Genomic DNA, 25,732 nt, shown 5'->3' on the forward strand with positions numbered 1-25,732 from the left:
GGGTGTGTGTGTATGTGTGCAGTGTTGGTGGTGTCCGTGTCTGTGGTGTGTGTGTGTGTGTGTATGCCTGGGTGTGTGTGTCTGTGGTATGTCTGCGGGGTGTGTGTGTATGTGTGCACTGTTGGTGGTGTCTGTGTGTGTCTATGGTGTGTGTGGGTGAGTGGATGTGTGGTATCAGTGGGTGGTGTCTGTGTGTGTCTGTGGTGTGTGTGTGTGTGTGTGTGTGTGGTGTCAGAGGACAGTGTGTGTGTGTGTATGTTTGGGTGTGTGTGTGTGTGCAGTGTTGGTGGTATCTGTGTGGGTGTGGATGTGTTGTCAGTGGGTGGTATCCCTGTGTGTATGTGTGTGGGGTCAGTGGACGTGTTTGCGCGCGTGTCCGCGCAGGCGCACAGGATCAGGGCAGGAGACCCCGTCCCCTCGGCCCTTAGGCTGCCTCCCCCACTCCCCAGCCCTGACTCAGTGGGCACACTGCACACACGGGAGGTGCCTCGCTCCGTCCAGCCAGAGGGCAGGGAAAGGAAACGGGCCCTCAGCACAGCACAGATGGGCCAGTGCTTTATTAACGAAGGACTGGAAGAAAACAGGAGGCTACCGGTGTGGGCTGTTGCCTGGGACAGAACGGCAGAGCAAACCCAGGCCTTGTCGACGATCTCCGGGCAGGGCTGGGGGTACAGAAGGACCCCGGCCCGGGGAGTGGGACAGCCCTTTCCCCCTGCACACCTCGCAGACCCTCCGTCTTGTAATGCCCTCCTACAACCCCCACAGAAGCTGTCACGGGAGGGCCTGAAATGACCCAGTCCCAGCCTGGAGAGAAAGATGGTATAATTTCAATTAAGGTCCCAGGCTGTCAAATACATCGTTATTAATCTCTTTGTGGCAAATGTGAGCCGGGACCTGCTTACACAGCCAACTGAGCATGCTCTAAATTAGTGTTTGCAGGTAACGGAGTCAGCTGCCAGCCCCACGCCAGCCGGCTGCAAGCTGGTTACGCCACTAACATGAAAGAATATGAGGCGGTAAAATGGACTGCCTGATTGGGCCTGCAGTCGGATGCTTTTCGCGCCCGATTTACCCACATATTAACGTCTTATTGGTTTAACACAATTTACTACACCTCAGTCGCGGAAAATGATTTTCATTTCCTCTGAAAACCCTACTCACATGCACAGCACAAAGGAGGAGGGGTCTTAAAAAAGCCATCAGTTCACTTTTTTTTTTTTTTAACATGCCCTCAAGATTTTATAACAAGCCTTTGATAATAAAACAACAACAAAAAACGAGGCTTAGGACCGGGTTTGCTGGCCAGCATCTCTTAAGCTTGAGTCTGAGCACCACTGCCTTGACGTTGTGCCCTCTTTTGTGAAAATCAGCCCCATCTCAGCCTCCCGTCCCCTGCTCCCACCCTGCCTCCAGTCCTGACACACGAGTCCCTGTTCTTCTTACCCTGTGTCCCTCTGTGGGGCTGGTGCTGGCCATGCTCCTGGCAGAACGTCCAGAATGTTCTAGGGATGCTCTTTTGACCCCTGTGGGTCAGCAGCCTGCATAGGAGTCTGGCCACCCTGGGCCTTCCTGGGCATCGGTCCAGCCTGCGTTACAAGAGCCACACCCCGCGGGGAAACAACACCTGCTCTAGAGGAGATTTTATACTCCCCACCTAGTTAAGAAAAGAATTCTAAAAGTTCACAGTGGTACAGAGGATAGCAAAAAATAGCTCAGGGCATTTCCCTGTCTCCCATCCATCCAGCCAACCCCCACACACATACTTCTTGACACCAATTGTGGGGCCGACACTGTGCATAAAGGAGACGGGACTTCAAGAAGCCTCCAGCCTCCCAAGGACGCAGACCCCAAAACTGTGTCACAGAGCCACCCGGGCAGTGACAGAGATACACGCCTGAGGGGAGGAAGCTCAGGGCAGAGAGAAGTCGGCCCCCTGCTCACCACTGCAAAATGCCCCTACGGGCTTCGGCTGGCACTGGCTGTAGGGAGCGCCCTCGTCAAATCTGGCGAGGGACACCCCAAGATGTCCCAGGACAACCATCTTCCCACCGCCTTTGGGGGTGACCCCGTCTGCCCCCACCGGTCACCCTGCCCACCTGTCCTACAGGAACAGACTCCGTCTCTCGTTCTCATCTTCTCTGCCTCAGCTTCTCCCCCAGGCCTGCACCCCAGGAAGGTCCCCGCTCTCAGCTCTCAGGGCAGGCACCGCTTCCCTTGCGTACCTCCTACAGCCAGCCATGGGAGGGCAGGGCATACAGTAGGTGCACAACAGTGCACACACCTGGCACGTCCAGTTGAGCCACTCGGTAATGCCACTCGGCACCCTCAGGGCGGCTCTGGTGTGAGCATCAGGCTCATTTCCCCCGATCCACAGAGGAGGCAGCCATGGGGCCGGGGGACTGGGGGGGGGGGGGCGCCCAGTGGGTTGAAGACAAAGGGACGATGTCCCCACAGCTCAGCTTAACAAAGGCCCCTTCACATGACTGCCAAACTCCATGTGTAGACTCTGGATCCCAACACAGACAGACCAGCGTGGACCAGGTATTGATAAGATTAAGGAATTACTGTTAATTTGGTTAGATGTGATGATGACGTGGTGGTTTCGTAAAGGGCAAAAATCCTCAACTGAGACACCTACTGCTGTTCTTACAGCTGAACAGACATGACATCTGGGGTTTGGTTTTAAATATGATGACAAAACAAGACGAAACAAAAACCTCGGTGGGGACTTCGAGGTTCATTATCCTCGGGGGGGGGTGGATATTCGAAATTTCTCATAATTTCATAATTCAAATCTGATATTTGAAATTTCTCATAAAAAGAGAAAAAAGACCTCCATGCCCTGGGTGGGGGTGTAGGGAGCCGGCAGAAGTATTCCTAAGGCCCCTGGCCAGAGCTCACACGCAGGCCCGCAGGGCGGCGGCAGGCTCGGGCTCTGGACCCAGGGGGGCCGGGGGAGGGCGGCTCTTGCCCGACCTGGCAGCCAGCTTTGGAGCTAGACTGCTGGCAGCTGAGGACACAAGGTCACCAGCGTGCAGAGGACAGCAGGGCTCCACTCTGGGGCAAGCCAGTCCTGCTCTAATTTCTGGGTTATTTTTGTTTGAGGCATAGTCATGGGCCAGTTCAGCTGGGAAGAGATTTGTGGGGCAGTGCCAATCTGGGGGACTGCTGCCCGGCCCACCTCCCAGGTAGCCCTGCAGACCTCCCCCGTCCCAGGTCCTGGTAGGGGGCGAGGACCCTGGGACTAGCAGAGCAGATACCGCACTGCAGCAGACCATGTGAAGGCAGAGGCTGGGACACCTCTGTGTGCCCATCCCCATCCTCCTCCAGCGTGACAGAGCTGGGTCCCTAATGAAGCTCTTGTTCCATGCCCCCTCCCAGGACGCCACAGCAATGAGCGCCCTCAAGGCCATGTTAACCTCTTCCTACCCAGGCTAAGAGGAGAGAAATACAGAGGCCCTCTGTTCCGGACTCCTTTCAGGGTAAGACTTTGAAAAAGATGCCTCTCCCCAAGCTACAGGATGGTGAACATACATGCCCGCTGTGCCCACTGCGGACTCTGTGTGCACCTCGCCCTCACCACACACTGACAACACGGGCAGGCCAGAAAGGCTGGGAGGGGCATGAGGAGGCAGAGTGGGCCCTGAGGGCACCCAGGTGGGCTCTGCAAAGTGGGGAAGGGGGGGCAGCACCAAGCTCCTACAAGGCCAGGTCGGAAGAGGCAGCCCAGAATGGGGGTGGCAGTAAAGGTAAAACTCTTTTCCTGGACTCACAACACTCTGACACCAAACGTGTGGGTTTTCCACACCAAGCAATTTTCCAGTTCTCTGTGGTCACCAACCGACGTCCTACAATTTAATTCTGACGCTAACTGCCAGAGTTAGCACAGACCTCCCAGGTTAAGGGCTCAGTACTTATGACTGACTGGCTATAACCTGGGGGTTTCCATGACCCCTTCCTTGGGTTTGATCATTTGCTAGAATGGCTCACAGAACTCAGGAAAGTGCTTTACTTACTATTAGTACTTTATTAGAAAGGATACAACTCAGGAAGAGCCAAACAGAAGAGAGATGCACAGGGCAAGGTGTGGGGGAAGGGACAAGGAGCTTCTATGCCCCGCCCCCCGGCCCGCCACCCTTCCGGCTCTCCCACTGCTTAAGGTCCTGTGGAGGTTCCCTTCCGCAGGCACGGCTGAGTAAGTCACCGGTCAGAACTCCACCTCTGGCCCCTCTCCTCTCTCCCTGGAGTTTGAGGGCAGGGATGAGAGTTCCAACCCCCTAATCTAGGGGTTGGTTCCTCTACCAACCACCCCCACCTTCTAAGAGTCACTCAGGTGCGAGTGAAAGGGGCTTATTATGAATAAAGACACTTTCACTGAAGGAATTCCAAGGGTTCTAGAAGCTCTGTGCCGGGAACTGGGGGCAGAGACCAAATAGGCATTTCTTATTCCATCACAGGGGGAGAACTGGCTGCCTCTTCGGTGTCCTCTCCCCAGTGGAGCTTCCAGACAGTACCATCATTGGGGGGAGATGGACTGGGGGCCTCCTGCCCCCGGACCTGGGTGAGAGGAGTGCCACTGGGGCAGTTTGGGTCTGACCCCAGGGCTTCCTCAGGCCATGGCAGCACGTGCTGAGCCCTGGGTCCCAGCGCAGAGTGGGGCTGAGGAGCTGGCCACGTCACACCCATCGTGGCTGGGCCACCCCAGGAAGTGCTGAGGGGCGGAGGGGACAGTGGCTCGCTGTGGGCCTAACTGGAGCCAAAGGCCAATGGAATTCTCCAGAACACTTTATGAGCCACTTAACTATTCCTCGACCCAGTTGTCCAAGCACAGCCGACGTAATGGCAATGCTCACACATAAAAATGGCAAGCTGCTTTACTAGCGGCTTTCAGAGTCACAACAGCAGCTATTTGGTGAAGTTGCCCGCAAACTGCAGAAACAAAGTCCAAGTGGGGAATGATGGGGCACTAAACCATCCCGAAAAGTCATCAAAGACCATTACCATCAAACACTCTGCCCAGAGCCAGGCAGGTGGTCACAGTCCAAAGACAGACGCCCTGCCCCCGGTGCCGACGCCCAGCCCACGGTCCCCACTCAATTCTGCAGCGGGCCTGTAGTGCTCATCTAGTACTGGCTGAGGGAACATCAATTACTGTTTTTTACATTTTAATCTTTACCCAGAGAAACACAGCAGCTTACCTCTCCATCTCATATTCTTTCATTCCCACTTTTACGGCCTTCATTACCTGGAGAATGGATATTCAGCAAAGACGTTTGTATTAAGGAGATAAGTAACACTGCCTTATAAATAATGTATAGCAGTTTGTCAAAAGAAACTCTTCTTTAAAAAAAAAAAAAAGAATGGTATGGGCGCACAGCGGTGCAGACATGTGACAAATGCGAACTTTCTTAAAGCTCCAAGAGCCATACAGTTTATTTAAACCACTCTGGAGCCCTTCCATCTGGGAGCCCGTGAGCTGCCGGCACCAAGCTACATGGCCAGCTCAGGTGGCGGCCGAGCTTTAACCAAGATGTCTGGTGAACACTTAATGCTCGGAAAGCGATGCCTAGCCTAGAAGGTTTCCTTTGTTTAGCTGTCATAGAACACACAGAAAATGAATTCATGCAAGCAACTGTGGCCCCCAAACGACCCTTGCCTGTCTCCGGACACAAAGCCGTGGCTGTCACTATACAGGCACCAGGCTATCCCAGTCACCCTGAACGTCCTACAAGACATACACTTCCTTATTCGCTCTTGCTCCTCAGGTAAAGTGGGAAGGTTTGGGAAAGAGCCTCATGAGAGAGGCTGTTTTCGGAAATGGAGGACAGTAATCACTGTGCCTGAATGATGGGTAAGGACAGGAGAGCCTTTAAAAGGAGCTGGAGGGGCGCCTGGGTGGCTCAGTTGGTTGGGCGACTGCCTTCGGCTCAGGTCATGATCCTGGAGTCCCGGGATCGAGTCCCGCATCGGGCTTCCTGCTCAGCGGGGAGTCTGCTTCTCCCTCTGACCCTCCCCCCTCTCATGTGCTCTCTCTCTCTCTCTCTCTCTCATTCTCTCAAATAAATAAATAAAATCTTTAAAATAAATAAATAAATAAATAAAATAAAAGGAGCTGGAACCGCCGGAGTGCCAGGAAGGAGAGCCCCACACTCTGAGCGGGGACTTCTTGCTGGGAAACGTCCTCAGGGTGGGTGCCTTAAGGTGAAGGACTGGGGCAGAGCCTCTGCTGTCCCTGCCCTGCCCCCACTGGGGAAGAGAAAAGAGCCATGACCGTGTCTCTGCCGGAAGCAACACTTGCTGCCTACTCACATGGCACCCGGGACTGGAGCCACCACGGGACCGTCCATCTCAACGAGGCCCTCCCACCCCACTCAGAGCCCTGCTGCTTGCCCACCCCAGCTAGAACAGCGCTCCGGCGAGCCCGTGCCCAGCTTACCTCCCGGTGGGCCTCGCTGGAGATTCTGTTGGTGTAACGCAAAACCTCCAGCTCCATGTCCGTCTTAAAGACTCGGCTTCAGAGAGAAGAAAAAAGTGGCAAGTCAGTGATGCCCAGCGTCAGGGGCTGGCCGGACCCCCCCACCCAGGGAGACCTCGGGGCCCACCAAACCCGGCACGGCCTGGGAAGCAGCACAGGGCTGGCTTGTGCCCAGCCAGGCCACTGGGGCATGGGGGTGGAAGGGCCACCAAGCCCCAGAAGTGATACGCTGCACCAAGCGCTGCCCATCCTGGTCTCATGCCAGGCTTGGGTGTGCAGGCTGTTTCTAGTTACAAGACCTGGAAACCGCTGTGGGTGCTGGACGAAGCCCAGATTCTGCAGCCAGACATGTCCTGCCTCACCGAGACTCAGTTTCCCCATCCATAAAATGCGGATAAAATCTACCTGGCAAGGAGGCTGTTGGACCTGAATCAAGTGTGCCAACTCCCAGGGCTCTGCCCAGTTGGCTGAAGAGGGTTACCGTTTCCTCCCACCCCACCCACCTGCCCCTGGGGCAGCCCAGGAATCCTCCTCCACCCCAGTCAGGCCCCCTGCGGGATCCAGGGATGGGGGTGGGAACAGTGGGTGGTGCAGCCACTTCCAGCCATGAGTGCAGGAAAAAATGTGGAAAACAGCCAGTCTGCAGAGAGGAGGAGACAAGGAACAGACAAGAAGAGAAGGGGGCTGTGTGGGGCAGGCAGGCGCAGCCAAGAGGCCCTGCTCTCCTTCTCACTCAGCTGTGCCTCCTGCAGCTGGACTCTGAGGGTCCTGGGGGCCCTCACAATAAATCCATGTTAATCTGCCCAAATGTGGTCAGGTTTCTGGTCTTTGCGATCAACCTCATTGCCAAGTACGACTCAGCTAGAGAAGCTACGTAAATATTTGTTTTCAACCTCCACTTCAGATGAGCAACTCCAGGCCATGCGGCATTTCAGTGGCAGCCGTGACCAGTCATTAAGAGCTCAGCGTCCCCAGTGCGTGCCCCGTGGCCAGCTCTGCGTCCTTTACACAAGGTGACACACCTTCACCAACGCTCCCACACGGCCACCTCTCCCTCTCGTGAAGGGAACACATTCAAGCACCCTGCAGATAGGCAAAGCCAGAGTGTCTGATGATGGCAGACCAGTGCCTGCCCCCCCACCCCCACCCCGTTCACTCTCTCATCCAGCTGCTGTCTGTGTCCTGAAGCTGGACCAAGGCCAAGGACGGCAGCGAAGAAGCTCCCACCTCCATCAGAGGCAGCGAACCTCTGGGGACTTCACAGAAGCAGCCCAAGCCAGCCACTGACTCACACCGTCTCCATGGTGCCATCCAGCTGGGACAGCCAGCCATCTGTCACAGGGAAGTGACGAAGGCATCTTGCAGCACCATGACGCCCTCCTAAGACCGTAAAACCTTCTGGGGAATGTGGAAAAGATAAACCCTTCAGCCCAGTGAGACTTTTTCCACATGAATAGCCTTTCTTTCCTGAGGAAGCAGACCCTGAAGCCTGACACTCGGCTCTTTATCATCAGAAGGCGTCTCTGATTCCCCACCAGGGGGCTGGGAGCAGTCCCACCTGGGGAACAGGAAGCTGCTCCTGTGCCCTGGAGGTGAGGGTCCAAAGCCTGGGCAGGACTCAGATGAGCAGCTCAGCTCCTGAGGCCCAAATCCACTCACAGGATAACCTAGCGGCCCCTGCTGCTTCACTCCCCACTGCCACCTGCTCAGTCCAGCCCGAGCAACTGGTAAGCGGGGAGTGGGCTCCTCTGTTCTCAGGTGCAGTGATGACCAGAATGACAACACAGTGGGGAACCAGGCCCAGGCTGTGCCCGCCCCCAGCCCTCTGCCCCTCTATTCAGCTTAGATCCCTGGTTCATCCTGCCAACATTTCAGACCCCAAGGCCCTGTGCCCACACAGCCATATGGGCTCGGCCAAACCCCCACGAGGGATGAGCCAGAGCCTGGGCCTGCAAAAGCATGATCCGGGGCCACAACGGCCGCAGGAAAATCCGCGACTGGGTAGTTGGCACAGCAAGCTCCCAGTCACCGGCCCCACCGGCCTCAGCACTATCCCAGTTCTGCTCTGAGCTGCTTGGGGGCATGCAAGGCCAGAGGGCTCCTCTCAATTTTATCTCCCTCAGATCTCTCCCCTCCCTTCCCTGGGTCTCCTCCCCTTGTCAGCAGACGAATGAACTCTATCCCTCCTCTCTGAACTCCCAAGCCTTCCCCTCCACACTCGGGTTCTCCTCCCCACCCACTCACAAGGGAAGGAGTGGAGCAGGCTCAGCACCCCAACATACACAGCTGGGCTCAGAGCCCACGTGGCCCCTATTACTGGGAGCTCCATGACCACCCACTTCCCCTTCCTCCTCCTCCTCCGGGCAAGCTCTATCCCCCACTACCCTGCCACTTTCCGGAAGGGAAACCATAACCACCTCTGCTTTGGGAGTGGAGAGAGAGCTGCTTTTATGTTTCATCTCAACCCTCTTGTCCATTTCCTCCCCTCTCCCCTCTCCTCTTCTCCTTTTGGCCTACCACCACCCCCCACCCTGCCAGCCCCCATCTCACCAACGTGTGGGAGAAGGACTCCAGGCTGCCAAATCCAGAAGCGTTCCACGACCGCCGAGAGGAAGCACAGGGAGCCCTGCATCCTCTGGCACCACTGGGCTGCTACCCCTCCTCCATCTCCCTTCCCTGCTCCCAAACCCCCGTCTCTGGCACAGGGCTCTTCGCTGCACCTGCCCTTGTAAGCCCCCAGGCTCCTACAGCTCAGCCTGACACAAACTCCCCCACCTCACCCCACAGCTCCACCACACCCCTGCTACTTCAAACAGACACCTGCACATCATCCCAGACACCTTTGTGTCATCAGTCCATTGCTCCCACATCCAGGTGACGACCAAGGGCTTCAATTCTCGCCGCTACAACCTCTCTCAGACCCTCCGTTTCTCTCCATCCAGACCCCACCGCCTCCAGCCTGGACAACTCTCCGGCCTCTTCTTGCCTCCAGGCGTCTGTGCTCACTGACAGCGGCTGGGAACCTTTAGGAAACAAATGTGACCACGCTTTTCCTTGCTTAAAAGCTTTGGGGGCCTCTAAATGTCCTCGGGATGGAGTTAAAACTACTCACGAGCCTTCCCATGCCTGTCTCCACCACCTACCTCCCCTCAGCCCCACAGCGACTCTTCTGCTCAGGCCCTTTCACCTCCAGCTCCCACCTGAACCACACCTTTCCCGAAGTGGAGGAGGGGCTCCCCCATACCCCTTTCCCTACGTTTCCAGGGCAGTCTATAGGAATCCTTGGAGAGCTACCACACACGGGACTCTTTTTATATTTAAGTCTCTTCCCAAAATGGCCGTGGTCCTGGGGGGTAGGGTAGCGGCACCCCAAGGGCTTGGCCCAAAACAGACACGTAGGAACCAGGGTTAGAAATAGTACCTGGGCATTGCACCAAAGCTGGAAAATGCCTTAGTTCCAAAAAGGAGAGCTCATGGCTCTTTTCAAAGAAGAAAAAGAGGCTTCCTCCACCCCACCTGGGGGAGTTTGGCAGACACGGTGGGATGTGGCTCAGCCAGGCCTGCCCTGCGCAGGACAGGGGCACAGCCTGCCCGGGCTCCAGCAGCCCAAACTGCCACAGCCACCGCCTTACCCTGAGCCACGCAGCTAGGAGGAGGCAGCCCTAAGAGTTGAACCCCAGGAGCCACTGCACAGGCTCTCCCCACAGCCCCTCCCTACAGTGGGAGCGCCCCGGTCTACAGAGGGGCCGGGAAAAGCAGGCCACCAGCTTCTCCTCCAAGGACACTTGGTGCCCAAACCACACTGTCTTCCCATCAGAGATGCCAGCACTTCCGACCATTGATGCTGAGGCCTGCTTTCCTTCCCAATTTGAATTTGTGGAAGATGACAAACCAGGACTTTACCTGGTTTACTCAGGACTTATTTTTAAGTCATGTTTAAAAAAAAAATCACACTGAACCAGGACAAATTATGCCGTAAAGGCGGTTCTCCAACAAAACTGGCCTGGCGCAACTGAATCCGAGCTTTAAAGGCCCTCAGAACAGGCGTCTGCCGTGTGCCGGCTCACCTGACTATCCATAGGGCGCTCTAGGTCTAAGTCTTGCCCAGGTGCCAGGCATCCAGCCTGGCCCAGGTCTCTCCAGGACACAAGCACCAGAAACAGTTTTTAAGATGACTGTACAAAATAACAGGACTTTCCAGCATTCAGCAGTTTCTCCCTATCTTCAGGAAGGATTGACCGCCCTGAGTCTGATGAGGCTATTTCTATGACTCCTGGACATGAAAAGATAAGGAAAAAGGGATTCCAACCCTCCAGAGTGAGGGCTGCCTAGTGTCATACTCAGCCCCAGCCTTGTTTGGCCCCAGTATGTGTGGGGTGGGGTAAGAAATGTGATCTGCAAGTCTTCTATCCCCAGGACAGGACCAAGGCCTCCTCCTCCATGAGGCACCAGAGGACGCAGGTTTGGGACAGAACAACACAGATGCAGTTAACAAGTCTGGGCTGAGAACAACTCAGACTCTTCGACTAGCAAAAGGACATGGCTGACATGTGCAGGCGATAGAGGCCATCATGCAGAGTCCCCAGGCCTGTGGCCCTGCCTGTGAGCATCAATGCACCCAGGTGGCCACTCACATGGCAAGGCAGCGCCCCAGGCAGGGGAGCAGAAGGGGGGAGAAAGCTCCTCCACCATGCCAGGCCCAGAGTCCCCTGCAACAGGCTAGAAATGACAAAAACTGGACTCAGCTGAGATTTATTTGTGCAATCTGGTTTTTTTCCCCTTCAATATGCATAGGTCACAAAACTGCTTCTGGGCATTAAACCCAGGATTAAGACATTAATTAGCTGAGGTTTGAATTCTCCACTGATTAAAACAGTAGCAAGACAGGGGCGCCTGGGTGGCTCAGTCGGTTAAGCGCCTGCCTTCAGCTCAGGTCATGATCCTGGGGTCCTGGGATCGAGCCCCTTCTCCCTCTCCCTCTGCCTGCCACTCTCCCTACTTGTGCTCTCTATCTCTCTGCCAAATAAATAAATAAAAAAATAAAAAAAATAAATAAAAATAAAATAAAACAGTAGCAAGACAGGATGAAGTATATCCAAAATCAATCTCTAAGCATCAAAGTGCCACCGTGGTGAACAAAACCCATTTGAAGGGACAGGAATTCCATCTCTCCTGGAGATGAATGTACAGAGGGGATGGTTCTGTGGGAGCCGGCGGGCAGGAACTCAAGGCCACAGGACCCCCCATGTCCATTCCTTCCACACCCCATGACCTGGTGCTACAAAGGATAAAACCCCAAAACAACAGGAGGGACAGAAAGGAAAGAGCTACTTGGAATTATATATCCTCAGGAGGCTCAATCAATAAGTCCTCTCAAAGAAATTGGAGCCACGAAGAAAATGGCGGTCTCGATCAGCAGTGAGCTAAGTGTGCTTGAGACTTGACATGGGCCAGGCAGACACGGCTGCATACAGGGGAGGCACGGGAGGGTCCACCTCAGTGTGCCGGCCCGGGGCCCAGCCGTGCCTTCCTCTCTGCCTGATGGCGCCCGCACCCCACCTCCTGCCTTCTGGCACATGGTCATTCAAGGCCTCACTCTGCCCTAGGGTCCCCACTGTCCACTCGGCTTTCTTGCTAACGTAGGGTTAAATGCCTCTTCCTCAGGAGACAAAGACAGCAACCCAACTGAAATACTTTTCACACAGTCCAAGAATCTAGGTCATCATCTACGTATCTTCTAATTCAGGACACGTTACCCAGGACGCAGGATCCTGCCGTGCTTCTGCCCCTGAACCATCCACACCTCGCCATCTCCCGAGCACAGAAAAGGCAGGGAAGGAGAAACAGATATATTACTCCCCTGCCTGTTAACACACACAGGACACCTTCACTCTGTGTAATTAACAGTTCTAAAATCGGTGTGTGACTCAATTTAACACAGTCTCACTTAAAACCCAAGAAGGCACACGGCAACTGCTGACATGCTTGTTCTGCTGTGATGCTTCCAGAGGTACTTAACCGGAATCCCAGGCACGGAGCTATTAAGACGGTACAAAAGTATCTCCCTCTATTTCCTAACCTAACTTCAGATCAATTTAATCATCTGCAGAACAGAAGAATGGAACCACAGCCTAAATTATGGAAGTGAGATGCCTGCTCTTAAGTTTCAACTTTTGACCTCCACGTTTGAACTGCAATACCCAGCACGAGAAATTATCAGTTATGATCTCATGTTTCTGGGGAAGAGTATGATTATAGAGGAATTTACAGGAAATCACAAAGGCACTGCTTGAGCGAATGAGAAACAATAAAAGCAGTCACAGAGAGGAAATGAACAACATCCACAAAAACGAGGAAGGAAGCATCCTCTGTGCTGGGAGAGGCTGCTCCTTGCCTCTATCAGACAGGCCCTGGGAGGAATCCCAGACCCCCAGCCCAGCGGCTAACGGGGAGCTGGGGTACATGAGTAGCAGGGGGTGTGGAGCGAGAGGAAGCTCAGCTGCACAGCCCCTGGCCCCCACCCTCACTACACCCTGGCCTTACACAGAGCCATGCCAGGCCCTCTGAGCACCCCTGCGTGTCCCGTGGCCAAGAGAGGACCGAGAGCACAGCTGAAAGTCAGGCAAACCCCCACCCCCATCCCCTCCAGGGTGCCCCTCAGATACACAAGGAGCAGCACAAGATCCTGGGACCACCTGCCTGGGCTCAGCTCCTGGCTTTTTCTCAGGCAAATCCCCTCCCTGTGCCTCAGCTTCCTCATCTGTAGAATGGGGATAATCAGAGCACCTAGCTTAGAGCATAAACAAAATACCTCTTTGAATAAGGGAACAAATGTCAAGTGCTTAGCACAGCGCCGTGTATACAAGAAGTCTGAAAAGGCGACAGACAGGGTGCCTGGGTGGCTCAGTCGGTTAAGCGTCCGACTCTTGATTTCGGCTCAGGTCATGATCTCAGGGTCATGAGATTGAGCCCCCCATTGGGCTCTGCACTCAGTGGGGAGTCTGCTTGGAATTCTGTCTCCCTCTCCCTCTGCCCCTCCCCCCCACTCACTCACACACACACACACACACACACACACACTCTCTCTCTCTCAAATAAATCAATTTTTTTTAAAAAAGGCAATAGACATTGTATTAAGCTGAGTTAGCACTTGACTTCTGTGGGAGCCGGCAGGCAGGAACTCAAGGCCACAGGACCCCCCATGTCCATTCCTTCCACACCTCATGACCTGGTGCTACAAAGGATAAAATCCCAGAACAGGAGGGAAAGAAAGGAAAGAGCTACTTGGAATTACATATCCTCAGGAGGCTCAATCAATAAGTCCTCTCAAAGAAATCGGAGCCATGAAGAAAATGGCAGTTTCGCTCAGCAGTGAGCTAAGTGTGCTTGAGACTTGACGTGGGCCAGGCAGACACGGGCTGCACATCAAGGGAGAGCACTTCTGCTTTGCACATGAGGAAACCAAGGCTCAGTGCTACAGGCTGAATGAATATGGGTCTCCCTCCAACACTGATACGCTGAAACCTAACCTCCACTGTGTTGGTATTCAGAGGTGGGGACTTGGGAGGCAAACAGGTCATGCAGGCAGAACTCTCATGAATGGGACTGGTGCCCTTATAAAAGAGACCCCAGAGAGTTCCCTGCCTCTTCTGTCCTATGAGGACACTGTGGGAACACGGCTACCTAGGGATCAGGAAGTGGGTTCTCACCACACACCGAGTCTGCCAGCACCTCAGTCTTGGATTTCCCAGGTTCTAGAACTGTGAGAAACACATTTCTGTTGTTTATGAGCCATCCACCATGGTAATTGTTATGGCAGCCCAAACGGTCTAAGACACTTGGCGAATCTTCTCAAGTTAGGTATTACTGCATAGCCACTGGCAGACGAAACTGAGGCTCAGAACACTTAAGCGACTTGCCGAGGGGACAGATTGGGGTTAGAGTTTGGATGTGCCTGAGTGGAGGGCTCTTCTGTCACCACAGGCAGCCCCCCTCCATGGGGCCTAGACGGAGGGGGGGTAATGAAAGCATTCAGGACACAGGCACCCAAAGATGTGTCAATCATAAATTGTAAATTATGTCAATCATAATTTAATGTCATAGAAAACCCACTCTCCCGGAAATGAGGGACCAGCCTGCCATTCCACCCAGAATCCTTCCTTCACTTCCTCCAAGAGGGCAGTGACCGTGACCACCATGGATCTCACTGGAGAATGACTGCAGTCACTACAGAGGCCAGAACCCACGCTATTAAAACACACCCTTGAGGCAGTAAGGACAATGTGACATTTCTAAAATAGTTCTACTGCCATCAAATATCAAATAAGTCCTTTCTGCCAGCTTTGATAAAGTTGGTTAGTATTCTTATGAATGCAGAATCCACCTCAGAGCCTTGGAAATGTCACTAGAATTAAAGCATGCCTGTTCCAAAGTAACCAACTAATGACTTGTTCCTCAGGAGATGCTGGAGCGTACAAGCCAGCACGGTCTCCAAAGCACCCGAACCGTAAGCCGCCATGAGGGAGTGTCACACGTGGGGCGTAAGTGGGTGCGGGCCCATTCCTGAGTATCCAGGATTTATTCTTCTGTCAACTGGAAGCTACAGATGGGCCAGGCATCTGTTACTTTATAAAAACAAGAAAAGGCGGCTATGTGCTGAAAGGACACAGGCCCCATCCTCAGAGCGAGTGTGGCTGCCAAGAAAGCTGGGCTGGCTGGCCTACCCTCCAGCGCTCCCACAGTCAGTACCAATGCCTGTGACAGCGCTTGGATTTCCACCTCTGGCCTAGCCTCGCTCCCACTGGAACCTGCTTCAGACTCAACACGGCCCAAACAAGTCCCTGATTGGCCACAGCACCTGCTCTTCCCAGCCATCCCACTACCCAGCCGTTAAGGACAAAAAACTGGAGTCACCTTCAACTCCAGCCTTCACCCAGGTCACAGCCAGCTCCTCCCAGGGGTGTTCCCCCTGACCACCACTCTACTCTCAACTCTGTCACACTACCCTTCTACTGCCACCTGGATCCTGCAGCAGCCTCCTAACTGGCAACTTGCTACCTCTCTTGCCCTACAGCTGAGTCTCCAGTCTGAGGCCAAAATGCCTGCTTGAGTGGGAGGGCCACTTCCAGGGCCCGCAGAGGCAATGAGCCCCAACCTGAGAAGGTTTGCCCTGCTGTGACCTAAAAGAACCCAGTTATGCTGCAGGTACGTACAGGCTGCCGGTATCAGCAAGGAAGGAACGGAGGCAACATAAGAACATGTACAACAGGATGCCAAGTTGTCAGGACACAGAAGCAACATGAGGAAAACATGTTTACCTTTCTGGCAACAGGATTATGTATGATGTTTATTTTCACTCTTTTCATTATCTACTCTGAGCTATAGGAGCGTGGCTCATTCATGGCAGGAGTTTTTAAAAGTATCCTAAATAAAAGATAAGAAAAATTTAACTGACCTTCAAGTGACTCAAGCCCTTTTGGAACGTCAGACCAACTGACACACACACACACACAAAACAGCGAAGAGAGTTGTTCTGGGGACCATCTTTTCTGAGGGGCTCTCTGAGATGGGGCAGGGTGTCTCAGCTTCCTGAGCGGAGCACAACAAATAGCCAAAGTAGCCATAAGCAATACTCACCACTCCACAATTTCTGGATGAAGAATGGTGTTATTGACATTAAACCTGTAGAGGAAAAACAAATCAAGCCTATTAGTTCAATGGTCTATCATCTCCCCACAAGAAATACCTCTTTTAAGGCATACCAAGAGAGGGCATGACCCAGAGAGGGCCCCAAGCTTTAACTTCATGACCCCTGGGCCCATAGAAGGCCTGCTGCTCACTTCCTGCAGCAGACTTGCAGCCAGGCCAAGTGCTCTAGGTGCCGTCAGAGAAAAAGCTGCTCGGCTGCAAAACACCATCCTCCACTCTCACTAGGCAGACCTAAAGGCCACAGCCTCCTCTGTCAAGTATACCAACATACACACAATAGGAGTCCCAGAAGAAAAGGAGAAAGATAAAGGAGAAGAATTTTTGAAAAGAAAAAAAAAAGGCCCCAAACTTCACCAATTTAATGAAAAACATGAATCTACACATCCACAAAGCCCAATAAACTCCAAAAAGGATAAATCCCAAGAGACCCACATTCAGACATATAATCTAACTGTCAAAAGACAAAGAGAAAATCCTGAAAGCAGTAAGAGGAAAAAAAATGCATGACATACAAGGAATTCTTAGTAAGATCAATGGCTGATTTCTCATCAGAAACCATAAAGGCCAAAAGGCAGTAGGATGAAAGAAAAAAAAAAAATGCATCAACCAAAATTCTATATCCAGCAAAGCTATGATTCAAAAATGAAAGGAAAATTAAAACAGTCCCAGATAGACAAAAATAGAGAATTTATTGCTAGAAGACTTTCCTACCAGAAATCCTAAAGGAAATCTTTCAGACTGTAGTGAACAACACTAGAGTAACTTGAATCCCCATGAAGAAAAACAAGGCATTGATAAAATAAATTACATAAGCAAGTAAAGCGACAGAGTAAATGTACTTTTTTTTCTAACTCCTTTTTTCACCTCTCTGACTTAAAAGACAACTGCATAAAGCAGTAATTGTAAATCTGTGTTGACTAATGGAACATGTGAAGATGCAATCTGTATGCAACAACAGCACAAAGGAGGGGACAACATGGAGCTATACAAAGTTGTTGTATGCTACTGAAATTAAGCTGACATTAACGAAAACTAGACTGTCACAAGTTTAAGAGGTCACTTGCAATCCCCCAGGTAATAACTACGAAAATAATTTAAACATACAGAAAAGGAGATGAGAAAGGAATAAAAACAATGTATCACAAAAAAATCAATTAAATACAAAAGAAAGTAGTAATGGAGAAGCTGAGGAACAAAAATGACATATGACATATAGAAACTAGTGACAAAATGGCAGAAGGAATTCATTCCTTATCAGCAATTACTTTAGATGTAAATAGATTTGATTCTCCAATTAAAAGGCAGGGACTGGCAGAAGGAATTAAAAGAAACATGATACAAGTAAATGTTTTAAAAAGATACACTTTAGAGTCAAAAACACAAATAGGTTGAGAATGAAAGGATGAGAAAAGATGTATAATGCAAAGAGAAACCAAAAGGGAGCTGGAACAGCTCTGTTAATATCAGACAAAATAAAGGTTAAGACAAAAAAATTTACTAAAGATAAAAGACATTTTATACAAATTAAAAGATAAATTCATGAAGAAGACATAATAATTATAAACACATACACACCTAACAACACAGCCCCAAGATATATGAATCAAAAACTGACAGAATTGAAGGGGAAATAAATAACTCAACAATATCTGGAAACTTCAATACTCTGCTTGCAGTAATGGATAGAACAACTAATGGAAGATTGACAAGGAAATAGGAGACCTGAGCAACACTATCAACCAACTACACCTAACAGACATCTCTAGACTACTCCACCCTACAGTAGAATACCCATTTTCTCAAGTGCACATGGAACATTCTCCAGAATAGATCATATGTTAAGCCATAAAACAACTCCCAATAAACTTATAAGGACTGAAATCATATTGAGTGTGTCCTCCAAGCACGTTGGAATGAAATTAGAAATCAGTAACAGAAGAAAAATTCACTAATCTGTAGAAATTAACTTTTATACTCTTAAATAACCAATAGGTCAATGAAGAAATCAGAAGGGAAACTGAAAATACTGAGACGAATGGAAACAAAAGCACAACGTACCAAAACCTAAAGAATGCTGCTAAAGCAGTGCTTACAAAGAAGTTAACAGCCAAAAATACTGATGTTAAAAAGGAAGAAAGTTATCTCAAACCAATGACCTACTCTTCTAACTTAAGAAACTAGAGAAAGAAGGAGCACCTGGGTGGCTCAGTTGGTTGAACATCAGACTCTTGATTTCGGCTCAGGTCATGATCTTAGGGTCTTGAGATCAAGCCCCACGCCAGGCTCCGCACTGAGCATGGAGCCTGCTTGGGATTCTCTTTCTCTCTCTCTCCCTCTGCCTCTCTCCCCCAACACATGCATGCACTCTCTCTCTCTCACAAATATAAATCAAAATCTTTTAAAAAGAAACTGGAAAAAGAAGACGAAACTAAACCCAAAGCAAGCAGAAGGAATAGAATAATAAAAATTTGAGCAGAAATAAGCAAAAAAGAGAAAGCAAAACAGTAGAGAAAAATCAATGGGATAAAAATTGGTTCCTTGAAAACATCAACAAAACTAACAGCTTTAGCCTGACCAAGAAACAAAGAGAAGGCTCAAGTTACTGACCAGAGATTAAAAAGGGGACATTATTAATGATTTAACAAAAATTAAAAGGATTATAAGAGAATATAATGAACAACTATATGGCAATAACTGGATAATTGAGATGAAAAAGACAAATTCCAGGATGCCTGAGTGTCTCAGTCAGTTAAGCTTCTACCTTCAGCTCAGGTCATGATCCCAGGGTCCTGGGATAGAGCTCCATGTCTGGCTCCCTGCTCAGCAGGGAGCCTGCTTCTCCCTCTTCCTCTGCCCCGCCCCCCCGCTTGTGCTCTCTTTCTCTCTCTAATAAAATCTTAAAAAAAAAAAAGAAAAAGACAAATCCCTAAAGACACAAACTACCAAAACTGATACAAGAAAAAAAAATGCAAATAGACCTATGACAAGTAGAGACTGAATTAGTAATCAAAACCTCCTCACAAAGAAAAGCCCTGGATCAAATGCCTTCATCATGAATACCAAATGTTTAAAAACGAATTAACACCAATCCTTCATTAACTCTTACTAAAACTAGAAGAGGAAGGAACACTTTTCAACTCATTCTACAAGCTCAGAATTACCCTGATACCAAAACCAAGACATCATAAGAAACTATAGCTGGAAATCTCTCCTGAACACTGGCACAAAAAAGTCTTCAACAAAACACTAACAAACAAAATCCACCAACATATCAAAAGGACATACACCATGACCAAATCATATTTATCTCAGGAATGTGGTTACTTCAACAGACAAAAAGAATATAATACACCATATTAACAGAATTTAGAACAAAACCACACAGATGTAGAAAAAGGATCTTACAAAATCCAACAACCTTTCATGATAAAAACACTCAATGAACTAGTAAGAGAAGGGAACTTCCCCAACCTGATAAAGGTATCTACAAAAAACACACAGCCTACATCATAGTTAATGGTCAAAGATGAAAAGCTTTCCCCTAAGATGAGGAACAAGGCCCTTCCTCTCCACTTCTGTTCAAAACTGCACACAAGAAACATTTATCATAGTCATATACTGGAAGTTTCAACAATTTTCAAAGCACTGAGATATAGAAAATGCTCAATGATTACAGTAGAATTAAACTAGAAATCAGTAACAGAAGGAAAACTATAAAATCCCAATTTGTTTGGAAATTAAGCAACAGACTTCTAAGGACTTGCTGTTCAAAAAGGAAATAACAAAATTAGAAAATAAAAGCATGAAATAGCAGAACTGGTGAAATGCAGGTAAACAATGCCCAGAGGAAAAGGTATTTAGTGGAAAAGAACACTGAAAACAATGATCTATGGGGCCACTGGGTGGCTCAGATAGTTAAGCATCTGCCTTCAGCTCAGGTCATGATCTCAGGGTCTGGAATCGAGCCCCACGTCGGGCTCCCAGCTCAGCAGAGAGTCTGCTTCTCTCTCTCCTTCTGCCTCTCCTGCTTGTGCTCCATCTCTCTCTCTCTCAAATGAATAAATAAAATCTTTTTTAAAAGAAAGAAAAAAAAACCATGATCCAAGCTCCTATCCCCAAACATGTCCCTTTCTTCTCTCTCAAGAAGCTAGAAAAAGAACAAACCTAAAGAAAGTAAAAGGAAATTAAAAAGCACAAAAATCAATGAAATAAAAGGCAAACACAAAATAAAGAAAAATCTATAAAGCCAAAAGTTGTTCTTTGATAAGATAAACATAACTGGAAAAGGGACCCCAGGAGACACAAAAAGATCAGGTCAGGGCACATCATGTGTGACCCAGAGCTCAAGCCAGCAGTGAGAGAGCTGGGGAAGCATGGCATGGCCCAGCACAAAATACAGGCCTCAGCAGAGAAGCTGGGGGCAAGCCTTCAACCCTCTGGATTCTGAGCCCTGCAGGGCATGCTGGCTTATGACCAAGCAGGGACTCTCCATGGCCCCATTACTGATGTTTGAAAACACCTATCTAATGCCGCGGTTATGCAGCTGGCACCCCCACTGCTGGTTGAGCCCACTGAAGAATGAAGGACAGAGGAGAGAAGTGGGAAGGGGGCATTAACAGGCTAGGAGGATTCCAAATCTCCAAAGCTTTTGGGACTCCTAACTACACAAATAAGACCAACTCAAAGTCACCCGAAATGTTGCGGAATCAAAGCCCTACTTGTGAAATATCAAAGAGACCACAGGCAGCCAACCTGGTTCAGAGTCAAGAACAGAGCAGCAGATGATATAAATCAAGACGACAACACAGACTCTGCCTCCCATTTCCCCAAATGTCACTTTGACGTTTGGAAAAGCAATGGCCTATCTACTCAGCAGGAAAACACAGCAGTAAAATTTCACTTTACAAAATGTACGTACACATACACATATGCTCCTACAGACACATGAGCAGCAAAGTGACCCAGCACACAAACACAGATGCAAACACAACAGATATGATGAACACACACCCAAGCAGGCACGCACTTAGGAAGAGGTGCAGGCAGACACACACAGATGTACATGCAACACACACACACACACACACACACACGCACGCACACGCACACACACCCGGAGACAAACCCAGACAGGCATATGCTTAGACTAATACACAAAGATCGACCCCTAAATATACACCCATACAGAAACCCATAGATTCACACAAAAGGGCACTCAGATACGAAAATACTCAGACAGAGAAACACTCAAGACACACACAGAAGAGTCCAAAAGACATTCACCCCCATTGCCTCTATCCTAGTTAGCATTTTCTATGATAAGCATGTATCAGTTGGGTAAAAACAACAATAAATCCACCAGTGCCTAAGAGGGTGGGGAGCAAGTGTCCTGGAAGCATAGGGTAATTCCCTGGTGGGCTCAGCCTGAGGGATGGGTGACAAAGGGTGCGCAGGATGGGTCCAAACTCCCCTGCCCCAGCTCCTGGCCTTCTCCCTGCAGTTTCTAACTCCAGGAAGGAGGTGAGACCCACTGGAGAACATGCCCTGCAAGGGCCCCCCACTGCCCTCCCCTGCTAGGGGCTGGAGTGGGTTCCTGTCTCTTCATGGAGATTCCATGGACCATAATGAGAAGCTCAAGTTAACGAAGAGTAACCTGATACGCAAGTTAACAGTAACCACAAAGCCAAGTCCCCCCACCACAGACCGGCATTTCGTTGTGATCATCAGGTTTTAACAAAGTCCCTCTATTTCCTGGGTTTAAAAATTCACATCTTTGGAGTGCCAGGGTGGCTCAGTTGTTAAGCATCTGCCTTTGGCTCAGATCATGATCCCAGGGTCCTGGAATCGAGCCCGGCATCGGGCTCCCTGCTCGGTGGGAAAGCCTTCTTCTCCCTTTCCCACTCCCCCTGCTTGTGTTTCCTCTCTCACTGTCTCTCTCTCTCCGTCAAATAAATAAATAAATAAAATCTTAAAAAAAAAAAATTAAAATTCACATCTTTGAATATTTATATCCCTACATTAGCAACCCCCCAAACTCAGCAATTTCATATTTAACTGCTTATTTAAATGGAATTAATTTATAACCAATTGTCTTCAAATATGCAAGGCAATTTAAGTAAATGCCAAAAGATAAGAAATATGCTTATCCTGAACAACCAGCTGATGTAAAATATCGACCATATTTCTCTCTCAGACAATGACATGAAACTGAGCCCTCCGCAACTCATTGCCCTGGCCCAGGGCTCCCAGGCAGTCTGCCTGTTCTGGAGGGAACTGTCTCCTGGCAGGCAGGCACCCCCATGAGCCACCTGGCCCCTGCAGATCTTCTCCTCCAGGGTCAGCCTCCCCCTCTCTCTCCCTCTCTCAGGAAAATCTGCTCTGAAGTCTACCTCCTCAGATGCTAGCAAAGATTTATCATGTCTGCCCTTTGCTCCCAGGCTACAGGAACCAATTGCTCCAGGCAGCCGCGGGAGGGAGCCCACAGGGAGAAGCCCCACGCCCTCCATACCACACCCCTACCCTCACCTGTCCACCCAGCTGTTCTCTGGCCGGGGCTAGCCGGAGCTGAGGTGAAGAGGCTCTTAACTGGGTGGACAGGTGAGGCCACTGTTCTACGATAAGCTCCTTTCTCCCCCCAGGCCAAGGGACAAAGGTGGCCTGGGATGGCCCACAGCAGAAACCTGGAGGCCAAACCCGAACTTCTGCCACAGCAGGTCAATCAAAAATCCAAGACGTGGGGTGTTTCAGAGAAGTCCAAAAGGGTCAAAAACCAAATTTCCAGGAATAAGATGCTTTACTAGGGCAGTAAGAAGCAACCGGTGACAGACACCGATGGAAAGTGGGACAATGGCAAGACTCATCTTGCTTAGGAAACAGGCTATTATTATCCACAGCCAGCAGCTGGAGACGCGGCAGGCAGGTGAATGTAGCTGAGCTGCAGCAGCCCTCAAGGACAGTGGCAGAAGGAACGAGGGGACCAAGTCAAGGTGCTGGCAGCCAGGGTGAGTGGGAGGCAGGGGACCGAGCGGCACCCAGAGCCCAGGAATACAGACAGGACTTTCCAGCGGGCAGCTGGAGGCAGAGACCGGGGCCCAAAGTCATACCCGTGGCATGCAGGGTAGGGGCACCCACCGCAGGCTCCTACCCAACAGAGCAACCCCTGAGGGCTGAGCTACTCAAAGGATGCCCCAGAGGGAAGGGAGGGAGGACCACAGGCAGGCCAGGGAACTCTGAAGCAGAGACACATGTGGGAGGGCTCTCACCAGCGGTGCATCGGTGCATCGGCCAAGACACATGGGTATGAAAACAATCCCCCAGCTCCTCCAGCCTGCGGGGGACAGGCTCTCAGTCCAGCAACGAGCGGCTGGGGAGTACCCCAAGTCAGCCCCATCTGGACTGGACTACAGATCGGAGAGGGCCCGGCCAGGGCCTGGGGAGAACCAGCAAAGTTAAGGCAGTCCCTGGCTCTCCAAAAAAGCTTCCAAATGCCGACTGGGCAGGGAGGGGGTTTGGCAGAGCACAGGCTCCTCTGGGCTCTTGGCAGGGGCTGAGGGGTCCCACAGACCAACAGGGGCCAGAGGCTGAGGTCCTGTTCACAGCAGGATTCCTCCTAGGGAAGAGGTCTCAGCTGCCACGGCCCACTGACTGTGATGGCCCTGGAATCTGCCCACGCCTCGTCTCTGGGAAGACCTGGGGAGCGGCCAGCTGAGCTCTGCTCTCAGGGGTCACATCCGGAGCTCCCTCCCATACCTGCCACACCACCCACCAGACCTGTTCCTGGGGTGCTGGGGAGGCATTCTCAGCACCAAAAACCTCTGGAGGGGGCAGGCAAAGAACCCGCAACGCACTGGCATCGGGAATCTTATAATCAGTGATCCCGAAGTCCACCTGGCCCACTGCACAGAGACGGGGAGACCAAGGCTCAGGGGGGCAACAGGGCTTGATGGGGATGTGCTTGTGAACAAGTGAACACCTGTTTCCAGAGCACCAGCTCCATGCCAGGCTCCGGGGCAAAGCAGGATCCCATTTCGCCCCCATGCAAGCCCCAGCAACACCATTATGCGTGCGGGAGCTGAGGCTCAGAGGGCAAGCTCTGTTAAATGAGGTGGCCACGAGGGCTCCCTCCTCTCACTCAGGGCCCTCCCCACGAGGCAGAGACCTAGCGGAGGCTGGAGGGGCCAGCCCATGGGAACACAGATGTTGGTGCTGGTTGAGGCAGGTGAGCCAGGCAGCGGCACCTCGGCAGGGCTGGGGGACCAGGGGAGGCTGGGCCCAGGACAGGCCACAGCGGGCTGGGCCCACGCCTTCCGCTCTGCTCCAGGGCCTGGAGGGACATGGCAGCTCCACGGCCAGCATTTCAAAGAGCGAGCACATGGCTACTCCAGGGAAATTCCCAAGAGGATGCAGGGGTTTGAGCAATGAGAAGCAAACCTGATACTCGCCCCCATCCCATCGCTCTTATCATTGGGGGGCGATACATATTTATGAGCTCATAATCCTTCCTAATCACCCCTACATCACACAGACGCACAAACTCCCTGTGGCTCAGGCTCATACATAATTATTAGGCACTTCCTCTGTCACCGCCTCAGTCCACCAAAGGACGACAGGACGCAGTGGCGCAAAGTAAGTGCGGTAGTGGGGGAGCTGGGGATGGGAGGCCCAGGAGCAAGGCTGGGGGGCCAGCCACACTCAGCAGCCTGGGGGAGCAAGTGCCCCCCTCAAGGGTTCCTCTGCCACAGCCTGGAGCCCCAGACGAACCACCCCCCACCCACCCCGCCGCAGGGCCAGTCCCCAGCCGGCCCAGGGACACAGCCCAGCTTGCAGGAAGCTCTCTCCAGGGGCCTCAGTATGAGGGGGACAAGGAGGGCAAGGTGCCTTACCTCGGCCCCACATCTGCCTTCCTACCTGGAGAGGCCCAGGAGGGGGAGCAGGGTTTGGAGGATGGGCCTGGAGCTAAACGGGGGGAGCGAGGGCAGGTAAGGGGTTCGCTCTCTTGAGACTGGGGCAACAGCAGACTCAGGCTGGGAGAAGTCAGTGCCAGGACTGAGGAGAGGGGCTGAGAAGAGCAAGGACCACAGAGCTGAGAGCAGGTCTCTAGACGGAGAGTAGGCCCCCGCCTGTCTGTGCTCCCCAAGCCCGGGCAGGTCTGCACTTGCATTATGGAGCTCAACAGAGAAGCAGAAGTTGAAGTGATCCTAGGCAAATCATTTTTCTAAACATTTCCTCAAAATACCCAATCCGACTCCTTCCTAGCATCCTCCTGTTCGTGTATTTTGTGTCTAGCTTGCAGACAGGGCAAGGCCTGCGGGTGAAGAGGTGAGCGGGGGAAGAGGGAGACCATTCCAGGGGCCCCAGCACTCACTTGCTGATGCCCTCGAAGGAGGCCTCCCTGCAGATACTGCCGCTGTCCGTGTTGACGCCACGCTGTAGAGACAGAGGGAGCATGAAGGGCGGGGCAGGCACACGGGGCCGCCCTACGGGGTCCCCACCACCTGCAGGGGAGCGCCCGCCTCCTCTATCCAGCCTCAGGACTGGGGAAGAACCTGG

General features: G+C 51.4%; 1 protein-coding gene across 2 annotated transcripts in view; it reads right to left on the bottom strand.

Annotated features, from left to right (window-relative positions):
• The window catches only part of PEPD (peptidase D), a 107,688-nt gene that overhangs the window by 57,443 nt on the left and 24,513 nt on the right, over positions 1-25,732 (bottom strand). Inside the window, exons 6-9 of one of the 2 annotated variants that reach the window (XM_081806685.1) lie at positions 25,548-25,609; positions 16,112-16,156; positions 6,437-6,512; positions 5,199-5,245 (exon numbers count right to left, since the gene is read on the bottom strand). In XM_081806685.1, the coding sequence (XP_081662811.1) occupies positions 5,199-5,245; positions 6,437-6,512; positions 16,112-16,156; positions 25,548-25,609 (230 nt within the window). The remainder of the gene's footprint in view (positions 1-5,198; positions 5,246-6,436; positions 6,513-16,111; positions 16,157-25,547; positions 25,610-25,732) is intronic. The other variant, XM_081806686.1, reaches the window with a different exon arrangement.

The sequence above is a fragment of the Leptonychotes weddellii genome, chromosome 16 (genome assembly GCF_054177405.1).
Source record: "Leptonychotes weddellii isolate Sample4059 chromosome 16, ASM5417740v2, whole genome shotgun sequence".
Taxonomy (NCBI): Eukaryota; Metazoa; Chordata; class Mammalia; order Carnivora; family Phocidae; genus Leptonychotes; species Leptonychotes weddellii.